Source organism: Tyto alba, unplaced genomic scaffold, assembly GCF_018691265.1.
Source record: "Tyto alba isolate M040663 unplaced genomic scaffold, T.alba_DEE_v4.0 Super-Scaffold_1, whole genome shotgun sequence".
Taxonomy (NCBI): Eukaryota; Metazoa; Chordata; class Aves; order Strigiformes; family Tytonidae; genus Tyto; species Tyto alba.
Window position 1 is genome coordinate 36788706 of NW_024881261.1, and position 27376 is coordinate 36816081.

General features: G+C 44.7%; 1 protein-coding gene across 4 annotated transcripts; it reads left to right on the forward strand.

The window, feature by feature from the left end:
- The first annotated feature begins 3470 nt into the window (after positions 1-3470).
- On the forward strand, positions 3471-26142 carry HKDC1 (hexokinase domain containing 1). Of its 4 annotated transcripts, none has more exons than XM_042790280.1 (19): positions 3471-3535; positions 5716-5915; positions 9901-10063; positions 12511-12659; positions 12751-12870; positions 13661-13756; positions 15004-15103; positions 15743-15926; positions 16482-16637; positions 17394-17627; positions 18291-18595; positions 18904-19052; positions 19141-19260; positions 20979-21074; positions 21166-21265; positions 22261-22444; positions 23151-23306; positions 24074-24307; positions 24960-26142. In XM_042790280.1, exons 2-19 carry the CDS (start codon positions 5853-5855, stop codon positions 25102-25104), a joined length of 2754 nt encoding a protein of 917 aa, XP_042646214.1. In that variant the 5' UTR covers positions 3471-3535; positions 5716-5852; the 3' UTR covers positions 25105-26142. The 4 variants fall into 4 exon arrangements, with proteins under 4 accessions (XP_042646214.1, XP_042646217.1, XP_009964633.1 ...); XM_042790283.1 differs by lacking the exon at positions 3471-3535 and adding an exon at positions 5033-5341; XM_009966331.3 differs by lacking the exon at positions 3471-3535 and having other exon boundaries at positions 5348-5915.
- The last annotated feature ends 1234 nt before the right edge of the window (positions 26143-27376 follow it).

Genomic DNA, 27376 nt, shown 5'->3' on the forward strand with positions numbered 1-27376 from the left:
TGAATTAGCTACTCATTCCATCCCTTCCCAAAGGGCAGAGTTTAACAGATACCGAACAAGTAATAAACAACCTGGCAGGAAATGGGGTCAGAATGGTTGATAGGAGTTCTGTGCCTCTAACCTTTGTGTCCTGTGAAAATGTGGAAGGAGGCAAAAAGCATTGTGTCGGGGAATGATGAAATTCTGGCCACAGGAACTTCTGAGTAAATTTCAATCCTGTCATCTGAGGAGTAATTACTGAAACAAAGCAAAATCTGTCCTTGCTCTTTAAATTGTATTCTTTCTCCTAGGAAAAGCTTATCACACACTGATTCAGTCAAAGTTTGGGGGGAGAAGAAAAAGAAAAAGTTGGATTATGATTTCTGCAGGGGAAGGAGATGTTAGAGGAATAGGCATCATTTATTTACTTTTGAGAAATTCAGATGTCTGCTCCTCCTTGACTTTTCTGATTCAGTTTCAAGTTATTTTGTTCTGTTGCACTTCATAAGTGTTGTTTTGCTTCATATATCGGCTTGTTTGCGATACCCGAATTTTGAGAGGAGACATTAAAATACTTAAGCTCACATAACAGCTTATAGTTTAAGTAACAGCTTGTGGGTTGGTATTTGTGCCAGTAGTATTTCCACAGACCTGTTTTATTTTGACTATCATAAACTGGAAAAGTTAGGTGCTTGCCACCGGGAGGAAGGTTTAATTTGTTGGAACTGAGTTCTCAGGAAGAAGACTTCTTTTCCTAATGCAGTCTTACTGAATAACATTCAAGGTAGTGCACCACCAGGCTATGCCTCTTTCATATACATGCAGATGCTCTGTCATTTGTTTTTAGTGTGAGCAGCATTAAGATGTGCTTTTGAGATCCCAGTAAGGGTACTGGAGAGTGGAAAGAATCAGATGGTGAAACTGCCATGTATTCACAGAAATGGGCTTCAGCTCTAGGTCATGTTGCTGGGGCTGCCCGAGGAGAATAATGCTGCAGCAGTCATATTTCTGGGGTTAGCTATATAAAAGTCTGCAGATCGTGCTTGTGTTAATGTTGGGATACTTGTAAAAGCCAGGTTGAATTTCACTGTACCTGACTTTCTAAAATGATCAACCACATATTTCTGCAGGTTGAAAGTTTGCTCTGAATCCCCTTTGCTTCCTCCTAGTATTGATCCTTTGAGTTGCTGTTCAGAAGCAAGTCTACAGCAGTTTGAATAATGCTTTTGACAGCTGTTTTCAATGTATTTCATGTACTCTTTCCCTATTATTTAGTAAAAAGCAAAGCAGTGTGGAAATGTTTCTAGTCCACATGATCTCCTGCTGATTTCACTACCAGACCGGTGAGGAGAGAAAGTTTTAGGTTCTTCCCCCGCAAAGCCCCATCTTTCTTTCCTCCCGCAAGAAAAACCAAGCAGCTATGCATGCGTGGCAGTGGCCATGTGAACGTCCTGAATTTTCTGCGTTGCAGATGAGTAATTCTGCTTTGCTTTCCCAGAGTCCTGACAGCCTGTGCTTCACAGCAACATGACTTGCACAGAATGCGAGTTTGCGATTAACTGTGACAAATGTATTCTATTTGATGCTATTCAAATAGCTTGTGTGATGTGGATTACATGATAGAGTGGTATTGATTGCCTCCGTGTGTCCTTTGCACTTGACAGACTCGAAGGGAAGTTGTAGTTGCTTGAGCCTGCGGATGGGTTTTGACAGCATGCATTTGCCCACTTACCTCTTGGACTGCAGGTTCCTTGCTGAATCTGCAAACCACTTGTTTGAAACGACACTTGTGCAAGAACGACTCCTGTTTTCTCCAGTGCATGTGGGGTTGGGTTGCAGGAGCCTCGCATTGCTACTATACTTTGCTTCTAGTCTGTTTTGATAAATTTATCCTTTATTTGTATGCTTAGCTGCGAACTAGTGTACATTTTTGAGCAAGGAAAGAATGGCTGGGACTTCGGGTATAAGCCAGCCTTGTGTTTGAGCAGCAATAAGGAAGCTAAATGACTATAAGCATTCTTTGTATTTTGCTGAGATTAGCACTTGGCTTAACTCATTGCTTGTTTCCATAGGGACTCCATAGTAACTGTTTTAAGAGCTCTGAAGTTTATTCAGGCATTTCCAGGCTGACTTTCATAAAAAGTTTTCTTTTCTTCTGAGCTAATAGTGTGGCTGTCATTGACTCCCATTAGAATGGCTGCCAAATTGGTCCCATGTGGTACAATCCGGACTGGTGTGGTGCAAAGCTATGCCAGCTGCACATTTTTAACCTGCCCTGTGCAAGCAAGCCCCTGGGGGAGGATTGAGTGGCTTCTTGCTCTTCTTCATGGAGCTGTGCTGAAACTTTTTTAACATCATCAGCAACATTGTTCATTTGGATCTGTGAGAATTGCATTTGCAAAACTGTTTATTTCAGGTGTTCACATTTCCAGATTAATTTCTGGCATTCAGGTTACAGATGTTTGGACGTTTGTTGATTTCACAGTTCTTTTGTGTTCACTTGTTATGTTTCAAATGTGAAATGCTGATCGTAACAGCACTACTTGGAAAAAGCCTTCTTTCTTTTAAGCCAATGTGCTCTTTCCTGTGCATGCTGTCTCCATCCCTTCTAAGTAGTGTCTGTCCTTAGAGTGAATTTTCCACACAGTCCGCTCAGGTGTTCTGCCTTATTTTGCAGCCTGAAAATACCCTGAGAGGGGCATATGCAGGACAAATGTGGGAACCCCTTTCTGTTGTGAGTTTTGATGAACTTGTGGAAATATAATGGGGAACAAAGCTGCTGCTATTAGGAGGGGAACCGTGTTCTAAGGGTTGGTCTTGGAAGCACAAGCTATAATGAAGAAGGATTTCTCCTGATGACTCACCTGTAGTCTCATCCACTGTCTCCTTTTTAACCTGCATGCCAAACTCGGCAACCGGTGTTGCCACTGCCTCTGATACCTCACCAAAGATAGATGTGTTTCTCCAGCAATAAAATGCTTATTAATGCGACACCTCTGTCTGGAGGCAACTGGTACATGTTTAGCTGATGCACTCAGACATTTATCTGAATTTCCCCATTGTAGCTGGCTCCTTTTCTCTGCAGACCATTGACTGCAAGGCTGTGGGGGACCCAAGCACCAGCCTCTTCAGGATTCTCCATTGTGCCTTGAGACAGAGTTTGGAGGGAGAACTGCAGGAGAAGAAAGTAGAGAGGAGGAGTATTGTAACTTTGAAGTCTTGCTGGCCCTTGCAAAAGGGTAAGAAGGGAGGGTTTGTGACCAGCTTTTATTGGGTGCAGCTTGAACAAAGGGAGAAACCAACATTGCCTCAAGCCTCCAAGCCGCATGCAATTGGAGCTGATCTGTTCACTTGGTCCTGGATTGTTTCCCCTGTGCTGGCCCAGCATATGTACAAAATGGTTGTAACATATTAGGGTATTGGGCCCTTAGTGCACTGAACTGCTGTCTGCATGGAAATGAGATAATGTCTTTTCTTTTCTTGCACAACAGCCTGCCTGAAGCTAGGATGCACCAGGGATGAGCGAACAAGTTACGCAGTGATTCTGACATGTCAGGTATTTAACAGAGCTTGCTGCCAGTTTAGTAACGTTCAGATCTTTGAGACCCTTTTCCAGTGGCATCCGTTAGAGAAAGAAAGAAAAGAGAGAATGAAAAATAAATCTACTGTATTACAGACACAATGAGCTCTGGATCAAAGTGGGATGGAGCTTGAAAGGTGATGTTTTCAATTTTGCTGGCCAGAGGGGTTGTGACTCGGATGGCATGGGTAAACAATGAGAGGAAAGAGACAGTCCCTCTGGGAGTCAGTGTCTGACTTAATGAGCCAGCAGTTATTAAAAGATGAATACAGGAGAAGTGAACCGTGCTTTCTGGCTGGTAGCCTGGCTTTTTTCTTCTTTCTTTTCTCCCTTTCTCTTGAAGATCAAAGGCCTAATTTTAGAACAAGCCCTATTTATGGACTGTTCAGCCACTCTGTCTGCTTTACTCTTATTCTAGAATAGTGAAAAATTAATAGAGCTGGCGGGATCTCCCAGTGTCCAGAGCTCATCCGTGATGCAAGGGAGGAGTCAAAAAAAAAAAAAAAAAAAGACCTCAACCTTTCCTAGTAGAGGTTCTGTATAATTTGTCTCTGCAGAGGGAGTTCCCTTCCCCCCTTCCCCTCCGTCAGCTCTTTCAGTCTTTTCCTTGTGATCAGAGGCTGAAAAATGTAACCTGTGACTGCTCCTGATGTTCAGCAGAGCTACCTCCTCCTGATCCAAGCCTTCTTGACGTGCTGTAGCTGCCAGGACTGGGCAGAGTCCTCTTCCCGAGAACGGTGCGCGGAGTATTAGAGCTGAGTGTTCTTTTGTCTGCCTGTGAATTATACTCCTCTTCACACAGCCCAGAATGATGATCAGTCATACTTTTTTTTTATAATAGCATGAGATTGTTGGGTCTACTTCAGGCTAGAAATTGAAATAGCCTGAGATCCTTTTCTGCTAACTGACTGCTTCTGCCCTGCTCTGGATCTGTGTAGACAATTTTCTACTTCTGCTTGGTAGTTCTTTGTGTTTCCGCACGTTACTTGGCACCCTTTCCCCTTTCCATCTCCCTCTTGTTCCCCTGCCCGGAGGCTGTTTTTCTAATTTATCAAAACAATTTTTAATTGTAATCTTGTTCTGCAGAGTTTTGGGCGGCAATTGTCTGCCAGTGCAGTAAGTGTGCTTAGTTCCAGCTGAAATACTGAACATTAATTGGGGGGAGACACACTGAGTATTACTGAGTATTAGATGTAGTTTGAGCCTCTAATTATTCCATGAGAAAGCTTTTTTTTTTTTTTTTCCCTCCACTCTTTTTTTGTTTCTCTTTGTGTCAACATTTCACCCAGTTTCCTTTTGGATGATGTTTCCATAGTCCATATCACTTGATACAATGACAAAATCCTGGAAGCGCTTGTGTATTCATGAATGAACTTTTGAGAGTAATAGTTAAAGGCTGTGTCAGATTCGGCTCTGGTGGTGTAAGGAAGCTGCTCTTGCTGTAGGCACTCTGTGCTGCCTGTTGAAGGCATTTTATCAAGTGAGCCAGTCTGATACCAACACTGTTGGCTGCCAGGTAAATCTGTCCCCTCCCCAGGTTTTGCAATACCGAGGATCTGCATTGGTCTGAAACCTTGTCTTCAGGAGGGGTGGAGGGAGAATAATCTGTACAAAACCTCTCTGCTAGAAATTACGCAAGAGGTATTTCAGCTGGGGGCAGGGGTCTGCGTGCCTCTTTGCTCCTTTCCACCGCTGAAGCTTAATTGGAAAAAAGCCGCAGATAAGGGTGCGCTGTGTGGAACTGGAGCGGAGTTAATTCATGCAGAAGAGCTTGTCTCGCAAGTGGGAGTGCTGAGCAGGGGGAAGAAACCTCCTAAAATCCTCTCTAACTTTCCAGCTTCCCTGCAGCACTTTGCTGCACGCCGTGCTGGTGGGAGCTTGTCAGCCCCTCGGGAAGGAAGCAGGGTGAAGCAGGGCAGGCTGCGTAGCAACTACATTGCGAAGTGGTAACAATTCCCAAGTGGGGCAGTAACAAAATCGATTTTTCTCCCCTTCAGCTTGGCAGCTCTCCAGGTGCCTGCTCTGGCACAATGAAGTGTGTAGCTGGGGAGGGAGGGACTTCGGGTTGATGTGTGGGGGGGTGATACAAAGAGACAGAAGTTTAATCATTGAACCAATCACACTGGATGGATTTATTTCTGGACTCAATTTCCCAGGAACTCCACTATCTCACCCTGGGGGAAATGCCTCAGCTGAAGTTTCTCTAGCTCCAGCTTCGTGAATAAAGACCTGTCGCTTTGGAGTTACTCACAGCAGCTCTGTCACTACTGACTCATCCATCCGCTTCAAGAAAATGTTCGCCGTCCACCTGCTAGCTTTCCATTTCACAAAGCTAAAAGAGGATCAAATAAAAAAGGTAAGATGCAACATTAGCTGATTCCTATTTTGAGAACTGTGTTACTCAGATACTGTGGGGTCTGCAGGACGTAATGCAGACTAGATAATGGCGTTATCTACTAAAGCCATACAGCCAAATGGGGTAAGAAGTATTTGGACCCTAAACCATCTGACGAGTGTGAAAATAGGTCTGATTAGTGCTTTTCCCCACACCGTTGTAAGTTCTCTTCCAGTAATGGAGCAAACGATCTTCAGTAAGGAAAAGTGGTGCTTAAACTTTATCTGGCATGGCGTGGTATAGTCCAGAGGGCAGAAGGGAACAACTTGCTGAATCTCTTTGCAAGTGTAGCATGAAGGATGGGATTTCTAAAGCTGAGTATGAATCAGTCACTCACATGGTAACAGGAGTAGGGAAAACTCCTGCGGTCTTTGGGCCAGGTCTTTTGGGACTCAAGAGACAGTTCCAACTAGTGTTGGTGTGGGAGAAGTGCCTGTGCCTCTGGTTGTCCAGACCTGGCTGATCACTCTGATGTGAAGAGATGTGACATTTAATTGCAGTTGGAAAAGCTCAAGGTGGCCCAGGTCTGAAGCCATCAGTGCTGGGAGCGAGCTGCCTAATGGTTGCTCTTCCCTGATCTACTTTTATTGCCATACTGTAATGGGTTTTCTGGCTCTCTGTTGTAAGACCACGTGGGACCTGTAAGCTTCTTGGGTCAGAGGTCCTCTGGTTTCTAGACATGTCTCCCGTGGGTCTTGTGTTCTCCTGGCATCTCCACTGAATGCTTTCTGGAGGCCATTGCTGCCAGGCTCTGTCCTCTTGTTTTCCAGCCAGCTGGAGGCTGGGCTGGCTGCAGACGCGTGGCAGTGCGGGAGATCCAAGGTCCTGGTGGGTAGATCCTCCTGCACCGCTGAGCTCATCAGCAAAGTGAGCAACACTAGGTTGTCTTCTCTGTGCCCTTGCTTAAACATGGAGTGGCTTGTTCTTAGGAGGGCTTCTTCCACTAATTCTGCCTTGAAGAGAAGCATTCCAAGAGAGGTCCTGGTATCTCAATAGTCAGATGTCTTTGTCTCCCGGTCATAGCCCTTTTATCCCCAAGGCTTAATATGATCAGAAGGGGACTCCAACGCCCTTTTCTTATGTGAGGATCTGATCTAAGATCTCTCATCTAGACAGGACTATTTCTTCTTACTTTTTGCTAAGAAAAAAGGGAGAGACCTTGTGGAGCAGTGTTTGGGTAGAGTGGGCTCTACAGAGAAACATCCAGAGTGTAGCTGAAGGAGGAGTTCCCTGAAGTGAGGATAGTGGAGAGAAGGGGGCAGAAGGATTCTGGCAAAGCCATTAAAAAAAAAAAATTTTTCTACTAGGTGTAAGCTAGCCCTGACTGAAGGTAAGAAACCACATGCTCTTTAAGTTCTCTTTTAAGGAGCCCAGGGTAGCCTGTATGGAGCAGAGTTGATTTCTCACTAATTAGAAAGAAAGAATGCCTTCCCACCTCTCCCTCCCCAGGTTTATTTGCTCTCTGTTGGCAAGAACAAGAGCCTCCCTGCCATGAAAACAGTGCTGTTTCCATAACTGAGGCAAGACACTTGAAAACAAGGACTGTCCTTGTGCGGTGGGAGGGAGGTAGCAAGACATTGCACAGCCTGGCCATTGCTGTGTTTACAAGCAAATGGTATGTGAGCAGGCCCTTGCTCTGGTTGTAAATCAGGCTACAGAGTCGTCAGGCTTTCCTGGGCTCTGCCTTATCTAGTTCCTTGGAGAGGACTGTCTTCTCCTATAGTTGTAGGTAAACAGGGTGAGGAATGCAATTTCTTTGGGGAGGAGAGTAGGGATCTAGTGCTCTGCAGACCGACATGGTCATTTTTATTAATTTTTTTTTTTTTTTTTTGGCACAAAGACTTCTGTCACAAGGTTATTTGAGTCTGTGTGAGAGTGTGTCAGTGCTGTATGTCTCCAGTCATTTTTTTTTGGTGTGCTCAAAAAAGCAGTGCTGGTGCTTGGGCTCAGATGGTGGATCCTCCACAGTGATTTGGCCTCAAAAAAGCCTTGGAGGAGATCAAGTGCTTGTGTAAATGAGGGCTCCAAAGAAAGATCTAAATAATGGCCTTCTCAAGGCACAGCTGTACCAAAGGCAGCTGCTGCTTCTTGCCAATTGCATCTTGTAGTTTGAGACTTTCTCCATTGTGTGTGTATGTTTTGCTGGTAGATAACTGCTGGAGTTACTTTCAGTGTCCTGGCTCTTTCAGGTGGGTCATTGCTGACCATCAGTTTAAAATGGGACTGTGAATAGGTAATTAGTTTGTCCCTCATTAATATAGGTGGCCAGTCCAAATTGCAGAAGAGGCCAATTTATCTACAGGCTGCGTTCTCCTCTGTTTAAACAATGCTACCTTTTAAATCCTGCCTTGCTGCCAGCGGGACTTGTTTTGTGCATGTTCTCCCAACCCTCCAGACCTCCTGACTGGTGAGATGCTCTGAACAGATAAATCCGTGTAATAATGTAGCCTGTGATGCAAGAGCTGAGTGTCTGCACTAACCCAGAGTTGGAAGCTGTCCCACCTCTCTCCCCTGCTCGTCGCCTCTGGCCCTGAGTCTCATGCTGTGGGGAGTAGGATGTCCACATGGATTACCCTCCAGGGGACACCCAGCTGTTTGGAGCACAGAATTATTATGTCTGCATCGTGTTTGTTCATACAGCACTGAAGTCTGGCTCCACAGTGGAAAAGCATTTGGATGTTGACAGATCCTTATTTTGCCTTGTTAATCCTTTGTTGTACTCAGCTATGCAGTCTCGAGGCCACCTTAGTTACAGCCGTGTGTCCAGTCCTGCAGGTAAATGTCAGTGCAAGCAGTGTGAGGTCCTGCAGAAGAAAACCTTAAGTTTTGCCCTGAATGAAGCTGTACAGAAACACTGATTAGCTTCTCTACCAGTTTATCTGAAGGAGTGTCTGCTCCTTCATAGATGCCTTTGATTCCCTTTAAATTGAACTGGCTTTTATTTTGATGTATGCTGTGAGTTACAGACCCTTAAGAAGGGATATTGATTGCACCCAAAAATGTGTTTTAGATGTAATCCTAGAATCACAAGAGAATGGAGGGCAGAGCTGGAGTGAGAAAAAGGCTTTGAGCTCCAGCCTGGTGTGCCAACAAAGCTAATTGTCTGTGGAGTGAAGCAGTAGCTGAATAGATGTTTTCAGGTTGTGGCTGACACGCTTGGGTACTGATGGCATTTTCTGGACCTGACTCAGAGAGGTCAAATTCTCACCAGGTCGAGATACTTTGCAGTTCTAGTTCATTGCATGTGTAGGAGGAGAGGATGGAGTAAAAAACAGCTTGTCAGGGTCTCAAGCAAGTCTCGTGGGCTTATGTATGTTGGCAAGTTACTGAGCCATCGGAAAAGATGGCTAACTTTTTGACAGTAATTCACCAAGGCTTGATTAAACATTTTCAAAACAAAGTTTTTATAAGAGTAAATGTTCTGATGTTCTGGAGCTTGCTAGCACTGATGATTGTGGGAATTTAGGTGCTCAGCTCAAAAATGACATGAACACGTAGGATCAGAGAAGTGGGGTTTGCTGAGCTCAAAAATTAAATTAACTTGTAGAATCAGAGGAGTGGGGTTTGCGTAGGTGGTATGCTCACCTTTAATTTGTAACATAATTGAAAGGAATTATTTTGTCTCCTTAGGATCTGTTTAGCCTCATGTCCATCAAGTGGGTGGGAGTGAGCACGGTAATTCTTGTCCAGGGTAATGCAGGGGTGCTGCTGGAACTGGAGTTCTGAATTTTCAGATCCTTCATGCCAAACTGCACTCCTCATGGCTGGAAAGACAGTGCGAGTGGCTAGGAAGTTCCTGCATTTTCTCTGCTTGCAGAAATAAAGGAAGACTCCCCAGCAGGCACAGGAGAGTCCTTCTGTAGTGTGAAAGCCCTGCTCGTGCCAGGCAGCTGCTGGGCACTGAGGAGCCCGCACGCCTCCCAAGTGACACCTTTCGCCCTTCCAGGTGGACAGGTACCTGTATCACATGCGTCTCTCCGACGATGTCTTGCTGGACGTGATGGCTCGCTTCCAGGCTGAGATGGTGAAGGGCTTGGGGAGAGACACGAACCCCACAGCAACAGTCAAAATGCTGCCGTCTTTTGTGCGCTCGCTTCCCGATGGCTCAGGTGAGTTCCGCCTGCTCCATCCCAGCAGTGCTGGTTTAGGAGGATGACGGGTTGCTGCACAGCAATGACACAGGGCAGCCAGTGGCTTCGGGTTACTGCCTGTCTCCTGTTGAGAAAGGTGGTGTGTATTGAAGAGACAACAGCTTGGGAGAGTGCTGGCAGAGGGTTTTTTTCCCTGCACCAGATGGATCTCGATCTACTGCCGCTTGCTTGAGGAAAGGACCTAGTAAGTGCTCAGAAATCAGCCTCTCTCATCTGCAAATGTTGCAGGCCTTGCTGCAGGAGCTGTGGCTGGACACGGCAAGGGCAGCCTCTACAGCTCAGTCCCTGCAGTGCAGTGTGCTGCAGGTGTGGGCATGTGTGCTGGTGGCCCTGGTATTCACGGGGCTGCAGGGAACGCAGCAGGGTGCTGCAGTGAAGCTCCCCAAATTACAAAGGGGGCAGCAAAGTTGCGTTCTCGGAGCTGCGGTCCCCTCTCGGCTTCTGACAGCACACACTGTACTGCTTTCTCTGTTGCCCTCAAAAGCAATCCCCTCCTGCCCTTCCTTGCCTTCTGCATTGGGAAAATCTGCTTCTGGTTGGGGTCTACCAGGAAGCAGCCTGCTCTGCTTCCGCAGCTGCTTCCTTGTTTCCAGTTGCCCCTGAGACTTAAACAGGGAGGGAGAAAGCGCCGTGGTGTGCTCTGGGAGGATGTGAGGTGAGGTAGGATCTAAAAGCCTGTCTTGTTTGGAGAAGTATGCACATCCAAAATAACTCTCCTGGCTCAGCTGGCTCCTGGAGGTGAAGGCTGACAGAAAATTCTGGTTTTCCCAGGTTTAACCAAGTCTATGAATTAGCGCAGGTCTCTGTGTCTGGCCTGGGTCACTGTGCAGAAAACTTAAGAGAAATGTTTGCTTTGTACCTCATTTCCACAGGAATTTGCTCCTTCTGAAGGTAATTTTCCTACTATTAAATGAGAAATAACGGTTTTAATGGCATAAAGGGAATGTTTGGAGGCTAGTCTCTTGAACTGAGAGATGTCTGGGAGAAATTATATAGGATCCCCTCAAACTGCCTGGCTGGAACTTGTCACTCTTCCCTTTGCTGCTACCTTTGTAAAAGAAAAAGAAGTATTAGCTTAACCCTTGTTATGTCAGTGACTGTTACTGGTCCTGAGGTCTCACACGGCACTGACCCTGTCCTGAAATAACAAGGAGCCCTTGAGGTCAGGAGACTTAGAAAATTGCATGTAGTGTCAGGCCAGCTTTGGACAATGCTCTCCTGGCCTGCATGACCTTTCTGCTGTGTCGAGGGAATGCTGCAGAGTTAAGCCTGTTTTAAGTATCACATTGATTTTTCTATTTTCTCTGTCTTGCAAAATCCTTATTGGATATTTTGTTTTCAGACAAAACTTCCATCAGGTTTAAACACCTCAAACTTGGCTGGATTTTCCCATTTGCAATGGCAATGAACTTTCAGATTTTTCAGTGCCCTCAGTGTTGCTACTTGAAATGACCCATTTGGAGCATCATCAGTTTTTAATCATTTAGGGATTAATGGTCTGACTAACGTCACAATATACTGAGTAACCCAGTTTGCCTCCTCACCTTTATGATATCTGACCATGGTATTACAGGTAGAATTTCCTGCTTCCTTTCCTTTCAGGACAAGATTTGATAAAAATTAGTCAGATGTTTGGACTGTGGAACAAAGATCACGCAAGGCTATGCACATACCACTGCATTTTCCTTTTGGGAAGGGCTTTCTGTGCGTATATAGCTAATTGTTTTATTGTAGCAGTGAGGCCAGGCTGTCCTCCTGTCTGAGGTTGTCCTCTAGAGAAGAACGTGTTTGAGCTAAAAGTGCTGCTGACTGAGAAGCAGAATGGCACTTTCACAGAAATACCTAAAGGCATTTGGAAATGCTTGTGTTGGTTGACTTTGGGTGGCAAATTAGTCTTGCCCCACTTGGAAGCTGACTTGTTCAGTAGGGCCAAGTCTTAACATATGACTGAAAATCCTGCATCCTTTACTGGATGTAGGTAATGCTCTTAAACTCCCATTTCCCCACATTTCAGGTGTACAGTTTTGCAGCCCCCCTGTGTGCTCTGGATGGCTTTGCAGTTGCTTTGGGCCTCTCTTCCTGAGACATTTAGCCCTTTGCAGCTTGAAAACATGCTGTTTGTGGAAGGAGCAGGGTGGGCAAAACCAGATTGCTAAATAAAAATTCAATTAGCTGCCACGTAGCAAGCTGACAGGAGGGACCTGGTTGGTACCCTTGCTTAGGGCTGCCAGCTCCCAGCTTTCCTGGTGCTGCTCCCAGGCCCACAGGATAAGGACCTGCCGTGATGGGGCAGGAGAGCCCGTGGCCGTGGCGAGGCAGGGTCCCTGGGCTGTGGCCTTCAGCATGGCATGTCGGGGCCACGCTTCTCGGCCATCACCGGTGACAGTTGCCCGCTTGTGTTGCAGAGAAGGGTGACTTCCTTGCTGTTGACCTGGGCGGCTCCCAGTTTCGTGCCCACCAGGTGAAGGTGTTTGATGACGGGAAGCAGAGCAGCCAGCTGGAGAGCAAGTTTTACCCCACACCCAAGGAGGTCATACAGGGGAACGGAGCTGAGGTAGGGCGTGCAGGGTCTGCTGTGGTGGTGCTGTACTTGAACGCATGCCTGCCGGATACAGCCTGACTCTGTCCTCTCCTTTCTTGTGCAGCTCTTTGATTACGTTGCTGAGTGTCTGTTAGACTTCATGGAGGCCAAAAACCTGAAGCATAAGAAGTTACCTCTTGGCTTTACATTTTCTTTTCCATGCAAACAGACCAAATTGGAAGAGGTAAGATGTAAAAAGAAATATAATTGGCAAGCCTAGCGCCTTACAGGACTCGGAGAAACTATTGCATGGGAGTGTTACCCTGTGGCCTTTCTGTTGGGGTCATGTTTACATAGCTCTCTGAAGGAGGCACGGATGACTTAGCATTTAAGTAGACTACCATTCAAACACTCATTTCTGATCTCAAGGCCACATGATCTATAATTTAAAGCTATTCTTTTACTTAATCAATACCCAGTTCCACAGTAACCATGTACCCTTGTGTGAAGACTGTTAGACCGTAAAACACATTTGTGTCCAGAAGTGTGTTTATTTTTTTAATTGCTCTCATTGAATTTCTTTTTAAAAGTTGATTCTAAATAGGAAAGACCTGTAGCTGAGCTGTTTGGGAGGCCACATGGGGAAATGAAGGGCTGGTTGCAATTATTTTGTGGCCTCTTATTCTAGTCGTTCTTTTATTTCTAGGGATCTGTGCTTTGGGTCCCAGTCCTGCAAATGCTTTGTGCTTAACGCTGTTAGTTTGTGATGAGCATCAGTAAAGCCACACATGCTTTAAACAAAGCACAGGGAGAAGCATTTGCAGGACTGGGACTTTATTACTGTACCTGTTTAGTTGTGTTTGTACTGACAGGCACCCCAAGGTGAGGTGTTCTGCTGTGACTTATTTTGGCCTGCATTTTAATGCGTGGAGAGACATAAGGGGCTTCTCCACAGACTTAGGTCTTGGCTGTCTTTGTGGCAGGTTTGAATGCTAAAGTTGGAGCTTTTGGGTCACTGGGCTGTTACTTTGCAGGGGGTTCTTCTTGCCTGGACGAAACACTTCAAAGTCCGTGGAGTTCAGGACACGGATGTGGTCAGCTCCCTGCGCAAGGCCCTCCAGAAGTATCAGGCAAGTTTTGTACCTGTAGGAGGTGAACCCGAGTGGCCCCAGATTGTCCTCCTGGGAGATCAGCTCTTCGTGTGTGGGTTGTTTTGGGAGCTGTCAGACATCCTTCAAAGACACCCGGTAACAAATGTCCAGCATGGCTATGTATCTAGTAGATCTGCCTCTCCCTTGGAGCTGAAGCCACGGGAGGGAACCTGCAGCTGCAACTCAGGCTGCCCCGGGTCAGTCTAGCAGTGATGGCAACAGCAGGCTGGGCTGGCTGTGTCAGTGGCCCAGTATGGCCTCGCTGTCTGTCTGAGCTAAAGGGAGCCTGCTGTGAACCTGTTTGGTAAGAGGCAGGTACACACTGTGTTTCGTAGCCTGGCCTGTGGGATGAAGGTTGGGAGGGGGAAGCTGCCATCTCGAATTGGCACACCTAACCCTACCAGGGCTTGCTTATCCACTTCCAGCTGTGGGATGGAGGGAGTGATTGTAAATTTTAAGGTCGGCAGTAAGGCATAGTTAAATCTGCCCTTGAACCTAGCGTATATCTTTGAATAACGCTATGTTTTAACATTTTGGAAAGCCTTGTTTTTCATGTTTGATGCGATTGGTAACACCATCTAAGAAATACAAACCATCTTTCCCTACCTTGGCATCTTTGTAGTAAAGAGGTAATTCTTCTGTTTTCTGACATGGTAAAAATCCAGCCTTAATTTTGGTTCACATCTTTCTCTGCATCAGTCTTGCTGTGGTTAGCAGGAACAAAGGATCAGAGACTTCCCAGGTGAAGTCTGGATCCTGCTAGTGTTGGCATCTGAGTTACAAGAATCCTCTGATAACTTTGATTTTGCTTTATCAAGTTACCTCAGTGTAGAAGGAAAACTGCACAGCTTTGATGGAAAGGCTTTTTACTTGCGTGTGATGTTGGTGCATGGCCTTGTGTTGAATAGCTACATTTATATATGTATATTTTCTGTACCATTTGGTGGGATCTGTTCAGGTGGTAGAACGTTATCCTATCATGCAGCCCATAAGGACAGATACACAGGTGCTGGAATATCACAAAATTCAAACCATTAACACATGGCTTTTCTGGCAAATGAGGTCGGATTGGGGGAAAAAACGAGTCCTGCAAGCAAAGATCCTGGCTGGCCAAGCTCTTGAGAATTCAGGGATGTTTGTTACTTCACAGAGTTGTGGGGATAGTCTTATAAAAGGAAGTAGTGTTTTTCTTTCTTGCTGTTAATCACCCATCTTTATGCTATTAGGACATAGACGTTGATGTTTTGGCACTGGTCAATGACACCGTGGGAACCATGATGACTTGTGGATATGATGACCAGCGCTGTGAAGTTGGACTCATAATTGGTAATTTTTTTCTGTCCACTAAGTAGGGTTTTTTCCTCCTCATTTGTTTAATCCTAACAAATCTGGAGTAGAAGGGACTGTCCCAGTACAGGAATGAGCAGGAAGAAAATGGAAAAAACAATGGTCAGATTTTCAAGCCTGGCTGCCTTCTGTAAAGCAGCTGTTTTTATGCTGATCACATTGCCATCAAATACCACAGTCCCCATTTTGTCTGGGTTCAGTTGTGACCAGCATACTAAACTTTTCTGCTGACTGTATAGAAAATTACTGTCTGTCTGTCCAGAGAAAGCTGAATTCCTCTCACATCTGGGAGTTGGGATCAGCTATGCTTTCCACAATGTCTCCACTTCGTGCACCGTGGTGGCTTTTTTAAGGCACATAGAAGTACATTTGAAAAAGAAAAAAATGTTTTTAAACGAGTCAAGCCTTAGATTAATTTCAAGAATTTTTTCACTCACAGTGAAATGGTTATTTAACAAGCACAGGTGGCTTTATATTAGCATTCTGTACCGCAGAGTTATGTATTTATATTTCCTTCCGAAAACAATATACTGACTTATTCCCAAATATGTGGACTTTAATAAAAAGCAAACCGTGAACAAACAGGTAATTTATCTGCACTGTCTCCAACATGCACAGGGACTGGCACCAATGCGTGCTACATGGAGGAAATGAGGCACATCGATCTGGTGGAAGGTGATGAGGGGAGGATGTGCATTAACACAGAGTGGGGGGCCTTTGGAGATGACGGTGCTTTGGATGACCTCCGCACAGAGTTTGATCGGGAGCTCGATCTGGGATCTCTCAATCCTGGAAGGCAACTGTAAGTGATTCCCTGGCTGATTTGCCTCGGCAGTCTGAGTTCTCCGAGTGCATTTCCAGCGTATGCCGGGAGCCCCCTTGGAACAGGAATCGCGTTAAGTGAACCTGAACTGACCTAATCCTGGTCCTGTCCTGTCCAGACCTTTCCTTTCTGGGAAGGGTGGGTACCTTTCCCACCTCCCTGCCTCACAGGCCAAGGGATTGCTGCTGCAGTTAAAAATAGGTGGTTGCTCTGGTATGACGCTGTGGAGGGGTAAAGAGAGGAGGAAGGTAAACAAAGGGCATATTTAATGCCTGGTTCATCAAAACTGCTTCTACTGGCTGAGCTGCTCGCAAGTCTTTTGAAAATTCTTTAATCACTTGCTTATCTCGAGGGGCTGTTGCTGGGTCCCAGGACCTCAGGACGGCATCCCATCTACAACGTAGCTCCCAGACCCCTCTTGTACATGCTTAAATGGGATCAGCCTGCCTAAAAACATAGGATGCTCACACTTGAACTTTTCCTAGCTCTTTCTAGCTGGTGAGCACCTGTAATCCTTCCTGTGCCCCATTCCAGGTTTGAGAAGATGATCAGCAGCCTGTACTTGGGGGAACTTGTAAGACTCATTCTCCTAAAAATGACAAAGGAAGGTCTACTCTTCAATGGGAAAGTGTCAACAGCTCTGCTTACTAAGGGCAAGATCGAAATGAAACATGTGTCTGCAATGGAAAAGTAAGAACCTGCAATATGTGGTTTGAGAGTGGCTGTTAGTCTTTCACAAGCACAGCAATGATAATGAATGTGTAATTATAATCTGTGAAGACTGGGAACAGTCCTGAACTTTTCAACTTAATTTTTGATTTTGCCTAGGAGAAAAATTGATCTTTCTGTAGGTAGTAATTGGTGGAAGATAAAGTTTTGGCAAAGTACCACAGTGGCAAAGGTATTGTTAACAATCACAGATGCAGGTTGTTTAGATAACCTCTTTGGAAACGTGAGTACGTGGGATGATTGTTGCAGTTTTCCGCTTCTGTGATACGGGAATAGTGGGGTTGTGGAGATGTAGTACAGACTCTGGCTCAGCTAATGGATGACTACATGGAAAACTGACAGATTCTGGTGTTTTGAAGAGGAATGCTGGTCCTCACTGTCACTCCAGGAATAATTTTCTTTGTTGTATTGAGTGAAGCTGTGCATCTATTCCCGTGCTTTCCTTCTATAGACTAAATATTTTATCCCGTTCTCTTCTTGGCTAGCTAATTGCTATGTCTCACCAAAAACTGAACCCCAGGGAGCAGCCTATTAAAAGCCCGGTCTCTTCCCTGGGTACTTTTGGGAATAGTGTGGGAAAGACATTACTGGTTTATGGGAACCAATTACGATGCTGCCTGATAGGTTGTGCCCTGGTCTCCTCTCATTTTTTTTTGAGCTAAATGTGTTGCCTTAATATCCTTGCATTAGATGATGTATTCTTTTGCTTTGGGGTAGATATAAGGAAGGTCTGAGCAACACGAAAGAGATCCTTACAGAGCTGAACCTGTTTCCCTCTGAAGAGGACTGCATCGCTGTTCAGCATGTCTGCACCATCGTTTCCTTCCGCTCGGCCAACCTCTGTGCTGCCGCCTTAGCAGCCATACTGACTCGACTGAGAGAGAATAAAAAACTGTTAAGGATGCGAACCACTGTTGGGATTGATGGGGGACTCTATAAAACCCATCCCCAGTAAGTAACTGAAGAGGATTTGGTAATTGCTGGCCACATGTTGATGTTGCCAAGAGTCTCCATCTGCATATATGTGTGGCTTCTCAGAGAACTGCTGGTTTTGGTGCAGGGTTGGGGTGAGATGTGGTGGGCTGAGGAGGATCAGGCTGGTTTAGTTATTGCAAGGCTGTCTTGGGAGCTTTACAACCTGGGGTGGGAACAACATGACACATGGGATAATGGGGTCTGGGGAAGAGCAATTCTTTCCTCAAGGGCCTCAAGGGCCTCCAGGGCACCTGCAGTTCCCTGTGGGTTTTCTCTTTTCTTTCTCTCCCACCCCCATTTTTGAATGGGAAACTTGCCCAAACTGGATGGAAGTCTGATTCTAGATGGAGACTCCCACCCTCTGTTTGTGATTGTGGCTCTCCACAGTTTCTCCAGTGTCCCTTTGCCTTGGCACTGGCACTTGTTTCGAGGTATCTTCATGTTCCTGTAAGGGTACAGGTTCTGCAGAATAGCCAGAAATCAGGATCATTGTACCCCCTCTCCCAGGCCAGTTTCTGACCTTGTGCTCCTCTTGGCTGTGCTTCAGCACTTGTGCCGTTGGATGTGTGCCTGTATCGGAAGTGCATGGGAAGTCAACCATGCATGAAATGCCTTGTGAGAGTCTCTTTGTTCCTGTAGATACGCCAAACGTCTGCACAAGGTGGTGAGAAGGCTGGTCCCAAACTGTGATGTTCGGTTCCTCCTCTCTGTGAGCGGCAGTGGGAAGGGGGCTGCCATGGTCACGGCGGTGGCATACAGGCTGGCCGCTCAGCGCAAGCGAATCGATGCTGCTCTCGCACCATTTCTGCTGTCCCTGGAGACCCTCAGAGAAGTTAAGAACAAAATGAGGAGCGAGCTGGAATATGGGCTAAAGCGAGAGACGCAGGCCAGTGCCACAGTGAAGATGTTACCCACGTATGTCTGTGGGACACCAGATGGAACAGGTGAAGTCATTTCCTGATCACCCGGAGGTGGTTCAGGAAAGTTGTTTGTCTGTTTTCCAGGGAGAGTATGCCAATTATTCTGGCAAATGCCAGAGTGATTTATGTTGGCAAACCAGTGCTTCCTGCAGTGTTACCTGGCTGGCCCTTCAGCCCCTTGCTAGCAGACTGATGGGATGAAAGCCATAGGGAGCAGTGCGCTGTCACTGGCATAGATGGAGTTTCTGGGGGAAGTGTGGCAGAGTATGCCATTCTGACTGGCAAATGTGCTACAAGAAGCATCAAAATGAAATACATTCCCTCTCTTACAGAGAAAGGAAAGTTCCTTGCCCTTGATCTTGGTGGGACAAATTTCAGGGTTCTGCTGGTCAAAATCAGAAGTGGAAGGAGAAGATCAGTGCGAATGTATAACAAAATCTTTGCCATTCCTTTGGAGATCATGCAAGGGACGGGGGAAGAGGTAACCTCTAATGAATGTTTAACTGATTCAGCCAAGGCCTGTTGCATGGGATTACTGTGAGATTTGTATGCCTTTTCTTTCCTTTCAGCTCTTTGACCATATTGTCCAGTGCATAGCAGACTTTTTGGAATATATGGGGATTAAAGGTGCTCGACTGCCTCTGGGCTTCACCTTCTCCTTCCCATGCAGGCAAGCCAGCATTGACAAGGTAAGAACTGCAACACAGAATGGGTCAAATGGCAGATGTGCATCTGCTTGCTAAATGACATCGTTATGGGTGAGGGTGACCTGTTGGTTTGGAGATTGCAAGCAAAAAGCTATTCTTCTAAATGCTTTCTTCCAAGTAGAATTTTACAACGGTGAAAAGATACAGAGAGATATGTATATGTATGTGTGTAAATTAGTCTTTGGAGAGAGTATTTCATCTGTTTAATGGGGATTTAATTGCTCTGCTGTGCAAATTAGTTGTGTTTCATGAGAAAGTTATCATCCTTATGTCTATGGGAGATAGAACTTTCACCTCTTTTATCTGATAAGAGATGGATGCTACTTGCTTTTGTTGTATAAAGATTAAACCCTTATGATAGTGAAATGACTACATATTTTTAATAGCTCAAGAATCTCTTACGCTGCCTTAACTCTTCAATAGTAAGAGATAACAGATGCTGCCTCCCACTTGCTCAGTTACAATCCCAGGATGTTTTCCTAACTGAGCTGCCCAGTTCTGACTGTGTAACTTCTGCACTGGGTTAGTTTCTTTTTGTTGCGTGTCAGTGGGCAGAACTGAGCTTGCTTGCTCAGCTTGGGAAGGTTGGCTGACAGATCATATCTTTATCTTTCCAGATCTGATATAAGAAAAAAGTAGAATAAAAAAAAAAATCAGGAAGAGATCATTCTCAATTATTTTGATGCATTTCCAATGAGGGGCAGGGGAGGTTGTGCTGCTTAATTCTAGTGAAATATGTCAGATATCGGAGAAGTAAGAGACTGCTATTTTATTGAATTTTTTTAAGTCCTGGTGGGTTTCACAAGAGCTTCTAAGTTTAGAAGCTAGTCTGCTTTGTCTTAATTTTCAGGTCACAGTTGAGAGTATAGCAGTAGGACTTGGTTATTTGTGGGGACACCGCTCAATATGCCTTCCAAACCTCCAGCATAGTATTTAGGTCTTGACAAATGATGAAGAAACAAATTCCACAGCAGTGGTGGCAAACTGAGTGAGACACATCTGCGTCAGGGTCCCATAATATGTTGCCCCGTGTATTTGGTCTTTTACTAGAACATAAGGGTATTTTTAAAAGCAGCTTTTTCTCCCAGTTGCCTTTTTTTGTTTTTTTTTTTTTGTATTTTTTTCCTTAGTTGGGCAGTCCAGAGCCAGATACCAAGTGAGAGGTTAATCACTTCATGTAACCTACTTCTGTCAGTCCAGGTCGCTGTCCGAAAAGAAACAAATTAGTGTTGCCTGGAGTAGTGGGATCATACCAAGTATCCTTCAGTAAATGAGCCAAAAATTAACAGTAGATGTTCATTAATGTTTGCTGGGTGTTTAATTACTTACAGAAAAAGTAATTTTTACAGTCTTCCCCACAGATAATGCAATGTCTATGTGCACAGGAGGTGAGACGAGAATGTTTTCCAAATGAGAGTGTTAGAAGGCACTGAGTGGGCAGTGTCTTGAAAAATAGCTGAATAAACCTGGAGTCACTGCCATCAGCAGTTGAGTAACAAAGATACACATGCACACACTCTGCACTAGACACTCACAGTAATCTGTCCAGGGAAATACATTATTTAAAAAAACAAACAAACAAACAAAAAAACAAACCCAAAAAACCCAGGGTGGTGGTTGGAGACAAGAAAAGACTGATGCTTGGAATGTACAGTCTTCTTTCTGTCTTCACTTATGATTTTATTCCTCTTCTGTTTCAGGGAACACTTGTGGGATGGACAAAAGGTTTCAAGGCAACAGACTGTGAGGGGGAGGATGTTGTTGATATGCTGAGAGAGGCCATCAGGAGAAGAAATGTGAGCTATTTTTTTCTGCTCTTTTTGGTGTATTTAATGCACCCACCCTCTTCCCCCAGGACCCCACTACTGATTGTGACTTGTGTTTTAGGAGTTTGACTTGGACATTGTAGCAGTGGTGAATGACACCGTGGGGACAATGATGACATGTGGGTATGAGGATCCAAACTGTGAGATCGGCCTTATCGCAGGTACGGCGATATTGAAGTGACCGCTGCTAGAAGAGAGCGTGTGTGCGGGTGCTAGGCTTCACGCCCTATTTTGGAATTTGTGAACCAACATATTTTACTTGAGCTTTATATATGGTGATACTAGTCACTTGGGGTTCTTGGCAGATTTGCATGGTATTCATCAGAGAACATAACAACAGCTACGGCAAATAGAATCTGAATCTGTTGAACTTTTCATCATGTCTCTGATGGTGCCTAATAAGTGTATGCATGATAAAAGAATATGACAACAGCAGATAGAGCATGAATCCTTGTTTTGACAAATGTATTGATGTTTACTGTGTAGCCAGGTCCTAGGCCTTGGAACAAGAAAATATTTTTTTAAAAATCTGAATTAATTCTTTTTGGGATTGCGAGATGATTCCCCCAGTAGGTCCCTCCAGGTATTCAGCCAGAAATACATCTAAGCATGTAACATCTGAAGCCCCAGTTGGAAAATACTCTTCTGACTGGCTAAGTGCACCAGCTATTTCATTTTGTTTGGAGAACTGGTCCTTATATTAGTTAATGTAACCCATGTTGCAAGTGATGAGGCCCTGTTCACCAAATCATTTCAGACTTTGGTAGCTGCTTGACTGGCTGCGAGGCTCTTGGCAGTGTTTGCTTTTGGGAGCGTGCTGTCATGCAAGATGATTTGTGGTGCATTACAACCAGACTGGCAGCAATGACTGATCAGTCCTTGCCAATGATTGCCAAAGTTATTTCTGACCTGTAACAGGGAGTCTTCATTCCTCTGTGCTGGAAATTTTCTGCACAGGACCCGCTTCACTTGGTAACATTCTGTTGTGATGAATTACAGCACTCTTAGCATTACTAGTTAGCAAGATACTGAGAGATCTTGGAAATTTGGGATATGGAGAAAAGATCTTTTAAGATGGTCACTGCAGTCATCTTCCATGTGTTTCAGCTGCTACTTCACTTTTCTGGATGAAGCCTTGTCATTTCTTTCTCCCCAGGAACAGGCAGCAATGTGTGCTACATGGAGGACATGAAAAACATAGAAATAGTGGAAGGGAATGAAGGAAAAATGTGCATTAATACAGAATGGGGAGGATTTGGTGACAATGGCTGCATTGACAACATCAGAACAAAGTATGATAAAGAAGTAGATGAGGGCTCACTAAACCCAGGGAAACAGAGGTAAATGTGATGGTCCTGATGCTAAGAGCCTGATGAAGTCAGTCTTCCAGACACACTGGCTGCTTTTTAAAATGTGCTTAATGACTGAATAATCAGAAAGGAAATTTTGATATTGCATTTCACTTGTTCATGGTAAGTAATGCAGATATCCAGAAAAAAATCCCAAAGATGTACGTTGTTTCTGTTACTACAGCCCTGTTTTCACCTTAGGGCAGTTACCAAACAGTGCGGCTGTTAAGATTTCCCTGCAAAGTGTAGGCCTTGCTACGTTCCTCCTCTTGGAGTGCTTATTCAGAGATAAAATACAACTCCTGCAAGAGGATAAACTGAACTTGACTGTTCTTTGTTTGGTAAAGGCAGCATTGATTACATATGATTCACTGGTGAATGCGTGGTGGGGACAGGGAAAAGTTCCGCTTCAGTGCGGACTCTGGCTTTAACACTATGTTCTGTTTAATATTGCAAGTGTTTTTTCTAGTTCTGTTACCTTCAGCCTAGGTAAATATGTTGTAATTAATGTTTGCAGTTGAAGTCACTGCAACAGATTTGTGATGGTTGAAAGATGGAGTTCAGTGACTATTGCTCTGCAAGCTTTTAACTGCTTTTTTTGGGAGTTGACAGGGCATGTACGTACCACCCATGTTAAACAGAGCTAACATGCCATCTCTTTAAAAGCACATTTTTTTTTTCTTTTATAACACAACAGGTATGAAAAAATGACCAGTGGAATGTACCTAGGTGAAATAGTAAGGCAAATTTTGATCGACTTAACCAAACAAGGACTGCTGTTCAGAGGACAGATTTCGGAATCACTCCGGAAAAGAGGCATATTTGAAACAAAATTCCTGTCTCAGATTGAGAGGTAAGGTTGTGAGATTTACATGGTTTGAATCCTTCAGGTCTTCTGGGACCTCTAGAAAATAATCTAATAATCTACTGCAAGCATGTGGAGCCCTTTCCTTCAAGAAGTCAATTACAGTTTTCTTCTTTGTGCACCTCCCCCCCTCCCCTTCCCCAGGAATAAAAGCCAAAAACGAGGAACTGGGGGAGTTCCAGAATGATTCTGTAATGATATGAGTTATCATTTCCTATCCACACAGCTGTGTTATCTTGGATGCCTTAACCATCGAGCATGATTATACTTGGAGTGTTTCTTATAGGACTTAAATTAGTACCTATTTAAAAAATAAGGTCAGAGGTATATGAATACTCCGTGAATACGTGCTTACCTTCATACCTGTGCATGATTGCAATGGTCTTCCAGGCTATTTGAAACCCTTTATACTGTTGAAAACCTTGGAAGGCAGTGTCTCAGCCTTGAGATCAACAATAACACAGTCAGGTGGCTGATCTGGCTCAGCTGCCTCATGGTTGTGGGAGTTAGGTGAATAATTACTGTTTGTGCCTTCTGGAAATACAGTCTAACATAGCAAAGGGCATGCCAGGAGCGAGTTTTCAATCTGAATTCAGGCTGGAATCTGCCTTAAAAGAACTGGAGAGTGTTAGAGTTGGGGAAGTGGTCCCATTTCCTTTGACTCGTGTCAGAGTCTCAGCAGTAAGACTTTCATTTTCACGCCTGCCAAAGCTTCCCCTCATGCCTCGCCGCTGAGCGTGTTTCCCTCCGCGCAGCGACCGGCTCGCCCTCCTCCAAGTCCGGCGAATTCTGCAGCAGCTCGGCCTGGACAGCACGTGTGAAGACAGCATCATCGTGAAAGAGGTGTGTGGAGCTGTTTCAAAAAGAGCCGCCCAGCTCTGTGGGGCAGGCCTGGCGGCTATCGTGGAGAAGAAGAGAGAAAACCGAGGTGTGGAGCACTTGCAAATCACCGTAGGAGTAGATGGGACTTTGTACAAGCTTCATCCACAGTGAGTACCTTGGTATCACGTCCCTTTGCTGCTTGCTCATTTCCACTGTGAAAACATACCGAGCTGTACCAGCTTTCTGCCAAGATGATAAAAAGTGAGAGAGGGGATAAAGATCTAACATATTTCCCTGCATCCTGTCATTTCCCTTGCCTAGCCAGAGGATCGAAAATCACGAAGTCAAGTCCAGTTACCACTGGGAGGCTCTTTTCTCTGGGGTGTTCAGTGAACTTACTCCTCTAATTTTTATTTTCCAATGCTTTGGGGGATTTCTGCAGTATCTGGGTGTCCCATGTGGAAAGGTGTGTTGAGTTCTTGGATTTGGGTCAATATTTTGTGATCAAGGTCCAGAAGTAGATGCATTAGCTTTTGAGTTGGGAGAAGAGAGCCTCCCCTATGATCTCTAAAGGCAAGGAGCATGTCTGGCATCATGCTGAACAATATTCAAGTGGAGAAATAGAAATTAAAAGCTGACCGTGTACAGAAACTTGTCTCTTTCATGAATAGGAGGAGAAACAAACAGAAAGGGATGCTGTGGAGAACCAGTGGAAGATGTTGGCTGATGTTATGGTTCTTTGCTAATAGATAAATACAAGAATCTCGGACCAGAAAGCAGCCACTAAAATGTTCTGTTCTTCTCTCCCTTTCCTTCCAGTTTTTCTAGGGTCCTGCGGGAAACAGTGAAGGAACTGGCACCCCAGTGTGATGTGACTTTCATGCTTTCTGAAGATGGAAGCGGGAAGGGAGCTGCTCTCATTACTGCAGTAGCAAAAAGATTGCATAATGTTGGACAGAAGTAAAAATGAGAGGTCAAGTCATTTCAGCAGGGCCAGGCGTGTGCACTAGAGATTTGCTGAGCGGTGATTCAAGATAGCTTTGCCAGACACCAGTACCCAGGTACCCGTTTTCAGGGAGCAGTTGGTTTTTGACCAAGCAGGATTGTGGATTTTTGTCCTTTGATAACTTGGATCGGGTGTTTCTGCTCCCCACTGGCATTATGTCTTGGCATACTGCAGTCTACTCAGTTCTGTACTTCATGCAATGCATCTATAATGCACATGGGAGAGTGAAAACAAAACAAACAAACAAACAAACAAAATCAACCCCAAATATGTCTTTTTACAATGGCTTGATTAAGCTACTGCACCACAACTGAATTTATCACCAGTTTCTTAGGATTTATGTGTGTTTTAGTTTTGGCTTGGCCTGGCTCAAGGAATATTGAGATCCTGATGTTGCACCTATCTGGTTGGACATATTTGTTCAATGCTTCACAGGTTTTACAATAAATTTGCAGGTAAAATAAATTAATGGACTTCAGTCAGTGATGCTCCCCACATCCGCTACCTTGGTTGCAAGTGTATTGTAATGTAATACTTCCTTGAGTACAGCAGGCATGTTTATTAGATGAATGTAAAGAAAAAAAACACAATTCCACAAACTATCAGTTTGTATCAAAATACATTAGTGCATCTGAGTGCAGAGAAACCTAAACCAGCGCTGGATGGATTCTGACTGTGACTGATTCTTTTGATAGTGGGGGAAAGAGAGAACGTAGAAGCAGCTACAGGGTCTGCTATGTCTATGTCAGGGCTACGTAGAGAGTATCAAACCCATTTATCTTTGGGCTGCCAAAGTAGCTGCGTAGAGAGAAAAAAAAAAAAAATCACCTGAATTTCTGAAATTCTTCTCTTTGTTTTCCTTCAGTTATCTCCTTGCCTGTTCATGAGAGGATAGTTTCTATTTTGTGGAAAGGAGTTTATCCTTGTTTTTCATTTTCTGTTGCTCGCTGCTCTGCCTGTCTGTAGTCTGTTGATAATAAATCTGTGGTGCTGTGAGCCTTTCATTCTCTGTTTAGTGTCTCTTCTGGGTTGTGGGAAGAACATGCAGGCAAGTGGGAACTTTCTTTAAACATATCTGTAACAGTGCTCAGCAGCATTGCAGTTATTACAAAGGTGGCTTGGAATAGAGCCCATGCCCTTGCGTGACCAAATGTCCCTCACCTGATTTACCCATCTTAGAATAAACTGAAACAACGATATGATACACAGAAGCAGCAAATCTGTAGCCTGCTCTTCCCTGTTCTCAAGTATCCCCGTATCTTCTTTAATCTTCTCTTCTTGGGTATTTGCTTCCTTTCAGGCTGGCAGCAGAAAATGGGGCCAAGAAATGTGCTTTAAGCCCACTTGGGTCAAAACGATCATGCAGGGGGATAAGCAGTTGGGTTTATGCAATAATCTGTAGCAAGGCAGACGGGTTTAAATTTAGCAATGGCAAATTCAAAATTTGAGGCTACAGACCTTTCCTGTTTTGTAGTTGTTAAAAGAATTGTGTCAACAACTCTGTGTCTGTGTCGGAGTCACTGGATGGGTAAAAAGCAGTACTTGGAAGTAATTTTCACTTATGAAGGAATTCCTCATGGTGCTAAGCTCGCTGTACTGAGCAATTGGGAAGAGACAAGTTGTGAACTCATGTTTAATGATTTCCTCCTTTTGTCAAGAAACTTAGTATTTTACTTTTTCTTTATATTTCAGAATCCACAGAGCTACAGAAACCAAAGCTTGCAATGTAGTGGGGGCAGAGTTGTTTGGAACAGATGGTTTTTTCCTGAGGATGAACAGGCTAAATTTGGAGGGGCTGGGTATAGAAGAAAAAAAACATCAGGTCTTGTGGCTATGTGGGGCCTAGAATAGCTCTTCTGCATTGGCTGTTTCTCCCCTCAGTACTTTGAAATTCTGTGCTGTCTGTGTAGTTTTGGGCCCTTTTGGAGGAGCGGATTGTGCTAATCCACAAAAGTTCATCTGTGGACGAAGTATGTTTCTGTATATCTGGGATGGGATGGTGTGGACTTGCCCCAGGATGGCCACGTGAGTATGGTGCAGAATATCTTTTGCACTTTCATCCCGAAGTCTGTTCTGTACAGCTGGAGTACCAATCAGTAACGAAACAAGGTAAACCCCTTGCATGGATCCTTCCTTTAAGTCTAGACAGAAATCCTACACTGCTTTGATTTTTCTTTTTAGTCTTTTTTGGAAACTAAATATTCGCATGGAGTCAGCTTACGCCTCAGCT